Source organism: Nannobrachium achirus (genome assembly GCF_963921795.1).
Source record: "Nannobrachium achirus genome assembly, chromosome: 3".
NCBI lineage: Eukaryota > Metazoa > Chordata > Actinopteri > Myctophiformes > Myctophidae > Nannobrachium > Nannobrachium achirus.
The window spans coordinates 44,935,525-44,940,524 of NC_137812.1; the positions used below are offsets into that span (position 1 = coordinate 44,935,525).

Sequence of the window (5,000 nt, forward strand, 5' to 3'; positions counted from 1 at the left end):
GAGTGTGTGTTACACAGTGTGTGAGGTATCTTACCAATGGTGATGTGTGAGTGTGTGTTAGGCAGTGTGTGAGGCTGTATCTTACCAATGGTGATGTGTGAGTGTGTGTTACACAGTGTGTGAGGTATCTTACCAATAGTGATGTGTGAGTGTGTGTTAACAGTGTGTGAGGTATCTTACCAATGGTGATGTGTGAGTGTGTGTTAGGCAGTGTGTGAGGTATCTTACCAATAGTGATGTGTGAGTGTGTGTTAGGCAGTGTGTGAGGCTGTATCTTACCAATGGTGATGTGTGAGTGTGTGTTACACAGTGTGTGAGGTATCTTACCAATGGTGATGTGTGAGTGTGTGTTACACAGTGTGTGAGGTATCTTACCAATAGTGATGTGTGAGTGTGTGTTAGGCAGTGTGTGAGGCTGTATCTTACCAATAGTGATGTGTGAGTGTGTGTTACACAGTGTGTGAGGTATCTTACCAATGGTGATGTGTGAGTGTGTGTTACACAGTGTGTGAGGTATCTTACCAATAGTGATGTGTGAGTGTGTGTTACACAGTGTGTGAGGTATCTTACCAATAGTGATGTGTGAGTGTGTGTTAGGCAGTGTGTGAGGCTGTATCTTACCAATAGTGATGTGTGAGTGTGTGTTAGGCAGTGTGTGAGGCTGTATCTTACCAATAGTGATGTGTGAGTGTGTGTTACACAGTGTGTGAGGCTGTATCTTACCAATGGTGATGTGTGAGTGTGTGTTAGGCAGTGTGTGAGGTATCTTACCAATGGTGATGTGTGAGTGTGTGTTAGGCAGTGTGTGAGGCTGTATCTTACCAATGGTGATGTGTGAGTGTGTGTTACACAGTGTGTGAGGTATCTTACCAATAGTGATGTGTGAGTGTGTGTTAGGCAGTGTGTGAGGTATCTTACCAATGGTGATGGGGGCACACAGGGTACAGAGGAAGAGCAGGCGTGCAGTCCACATGACCTCCAAGGGTGACCTGGAAGTAAACGCTGTGGTACTTCCTGCTGAGCCCAGACGGTACGGTGGGGCGCTGCTCCTCTCAGCGCTCAGAGGTGGTGACAGCATGCAGGCCTGCAGGGACACGCACGCACGCACGCACGCACGCACGCACGCACACACACACACACACACACACACACACACACACACACACACACACAGTGTTAATTTTGACAACTAAAACTATGACAAAAGCTTTGGTCGACTACCTTTAACCCATTAAGACCGAGAACGCATTATTACTTTAGCCATTATTTTATGCTTTAAAAAATACCAGATCTACAAGTTCACTGGCGAGCTTGTAGATCTGCTATTTTTTTTTTATCTGTGCAGGTTCTATTCTATGAATGTCTTCTAAATCCTTCTAAGGCTTTTGAAAAACGCATGCTTCTATGTCAGTGGTTCTCAATCTTTTTTCATGTCCCTTAGATGTATTTGGCCACCAACCCCCGTCTCTAAATATTATGTAGTTACAAATATTTGAGTTACAAAATGTTCACTTTAAAAAAGATATATTCAAAGATTTGCACAAATGTTCATGATTTTATAACAAATAGCAAGCTTGCTGTGAGCTTGTATATCTGTTATTTTTCAATAGATAAAGTATAAAATAATGGGTTAAAAATAAAATAAGCTCTGATGACTAAAACTATGACTTTAACCCCTTTCAGGCGTTTGATGTGCCCTAGTAATTCATTCATGTTGAGGGGCGGAGAGGCGAGCAGCTCTCCGTGTCCGTCTCTGTTGTTTCAGCGACCTCGCCCTTAGGGGCTTCTCTTACTGGTGTTAGTTATATTACATTATCATACTCTCTCTTAAAAATGTGTTTTATCCACTGAATAGAGTTATGGGTTGCAGCTTTACCTGTCAGTGTGGGTGCACTCTAAAATATATGTCGTTTTTCTGATTCATCAGGTAATGATAGTGTTGCTGGAGCAACTGTAATAGTCAGTAACAGATGCAATACAGAAACACTGACACTAGGGCATTCACGAATAGTGATTTTTAGTATTCAAATTATTCAAACCTCAAAGTATTCGAATAGTCGAATATTCGACAGGACTGGCCAAACTGTCAAATATTAAGTAAGCAAGAGGCGAACATTGTGAAAATAGCAGATCTACATGCTCACAACGCCTCGGAACCGAGTCACATTAAATGTAATTCCTACAATTCCAAGTGCTTCTCAGGGGGGGGGTCCCCAGTTCAAATATGTTTATTTTGGGTGTCACAGCCTAAAAAGGTTTGAGAACCCCTGGTATAGAGCATTAACAAATTCATCCACCACAGGCATTGACAACCCAGAAAAAAAAAGAAGCAAATATTCGCCTTCGGTGAACAACGTTGAATAGTGACTTTGATATTCGAATATTCAAATATTTGGTGAATGCCCTAACTGACACTATGCTGAAATACTGCTTAGCAACAGCAAGGTAAAAGTACAAACAAACCCCTAAGCTAACCTTGCAAAGGCAAATTTCATACATTCCATAGATTTTCTTATATATAAAGCAAAAAATCGAACCTCTGTTCGAAGTGGAGCTGTGTGTGTGTGTGTGTGTGTGTGTGTGTGTGTGTGTGTGTGTGTGTGTGTGTGTGTGTGTGTGTGTGTGAACTGTAAACTGTTCCTATGAGTGAGTGGTGAGTGTGCCTGGCCTGCACAAAACAGCGCCCCTCCTTTAACTAGTGTGTTGTGTGTGGCCACTCAAGGTATTGCCAGGCTACACGGCCAGCCAGCCACCCACCCAGCCAGCCAGCCACCCAGCCACCCAGCCACCCACATACCCACGGACATACCTGTCTATTGGGAGCTTGTGTTCCACACAGCTCCAAAAAAAACAAATTAGAATAGAATATGTTAACCTCGTAGAAAAAATGTATCTAGTGTTGTTAGCATAATGATGCTCTCTACTGGTCATGTGGGTCATTTGGAATTGCACATCACTATCACAGTGTGAAATGTATTGATGTTCCAATCTAATTGTTCATTTCACGGTCTATCAATGATAAACAATTAATTGCATGGTGGTCTCAGCGATTAACAGAAGTGATAGAATGGTTTGTGTAATTCTTTTTCTTTTCATTTTTGCAAATTAATTGAAAAGCTGGCCAGCATCGTTGACTCACTTGTTCACTCCTTGACTCGTTTGCTCGCCCACCCACCCACTCCCTCACTCTATCTGTATTGTTATCAGTGGTGTAAAATAACTACAGTTTTGAGATATTTGTACTTTACTTGAGTATCTCCAGTTTTCAGTACTTTTACTTTTACTGCACTACATCTCAGAGGCAAATATTGTACTTTTACTCCACTACAATTATTTGAAAACTTTAGTTACTAGTTACTTTTCAGATATAAATTATATAAAACATACATTAATCCACTTTAGTCTTATTTTATACCTAGGCTATTTGAAAATAGCATCATCGCGACGCGTTGTGAGCTTGTAGATCTGCTATTTTCAAACATTTTGTACTTTTACTTTTGGTACTTTAATTATATTTTGATGCCAATACTTTCGTACTTTTGCTCAAGTACAATTTGAATTCCAGACTTTTACTTGTAATGGAGTATTTCTATATTGCAGTATTGATACTTTTTTTACTTAAGTAAAATATCTGAGTACTTTTTCCACCACTGATTATTATTATTATTATTATTATTTTCCCGTTATTTCATAGCCACAAAATACACTTTTCTTCCTGGCTGTACATGAGAGCGAGGCATCATTGTCATGTTGTATTTACCCAGTGTGCTTCAGGGTAACCCTAACCCCCAGCGGGTTAGTGTTCCCATCAATGTGCAATAAACAACATTTCTCCAGACGGTAGTCCAAAGGTAGCGGCGGCATTAGTTTGTCCCTTAACGCTCTATGTACATTCTCCAGAGGGAGCAAACCCAGCCCAGCATAACCAGCTAACTTGGAGTGGAGTGCATGTGTGTGTGCGTGTGTGTGCGCGCGTGTGTGTGTGCGCGTGCGCGCGTGCGTGTGTGTGTGTGTGTGTACTGTACTTGTATTACTATACTTGTGAGAACAAAATGTCCCCTCAAGTATAACAAGTATAGTGAAATGAAATAGACATTGTTCACAACGCATCGCAGCTTGTAGATTTGCAGTTTTTCGGGCTAACGTTCGGCTATTTTTTTTTTTGCTATTTTCAATGCTGTCCTAAAACTTCGGAATCAGTCCGTCCGACTCCTCACAAGTACAAACCTGTGTGTGTGTGTGTGTGTGTGTGTGTGTGTGTGTGTGTGTGTGTGTGTGTGTGTGTGTGTGTGTGTGTGTGTGTGTGTGCGTGCGTGCGCGTGCGTGCGCGTGCGTGCGCGTGCGTGCGCGTGTGTAAGAGCCGAGATAGAGAGAGAGAGAGAGGGAGAGAGAAAAAGAGAGGGGAGAGAGAAAGTTGCGACAGCTGGGGACAGAGGGAGCGGTGCAGACAAGCAGAGCCATGGGAAATGTATCTTCTGTAACAGAGCCTATTGATCAGCGCCACTGTAGCCCAGCAGAGACTAAAACAATAGCCACCATCTCAAGCCATGTCATGCTGTGAAGGCACAAAGCTAAAATGACACAGCACCCCCGTAGCAATTTGATGGATTGCTACAGCTTCGGCTATACGTATGGCCACGGTTCTTGTATTTTTAGCAGGCGCGATGATAACGCCAGACCGTTCTCACGGCCACCAAGAAAGGCATGCATAAGTGTACGGTAATAACCCCTGGGTGCAGCTTGGGATGACACACCACTCTGCCGTTAGTTACTAAAAGTGAAAAGTCAGAAAGTTCTCGTAGACACACACCCACCGCTCTGGGAAACTCACAGATGAAGATGAGTGGCGATTATATCTCTACTGCTATTCTTCATTATGACGTTATGACAAGCCCAGATATTATCTGGGTGTGTCATCATGTTATTGAGAATATCATTATTAGAACCTTATTTTTTTATTAAATTGAAATCGTTTAATTAAAATAAGATGCAATGAAATT

At 42.1% G+C, this 5,000-nt stretch overlaps 1 protein-coding gene across 1 annotated transcript in view; it reads right to left on the reverse strand.

Annotated features, from left to right (window-relative positions):
- LOC308281449 (adhesion G protein-coupled receptor L3-like) overlaps window positions 1-973 on the reverse strand; it is a gene marked incomplete at both ends in the record, with an annotated part of 185,142 nt that extends 184,169 nt beyond the window's left edge. The window contains one exon of the mRNA XM_080721626.1: window positions 919-973. Coding sequence (XP_080577752.1) covers window positions 919-973 — 55 coding nt within the window. The remainder of the gene's footprint in view (window positions 1-918) is intronic.
- Window positions 974-5,000: the final 4,027 nt, after the last annotated feature.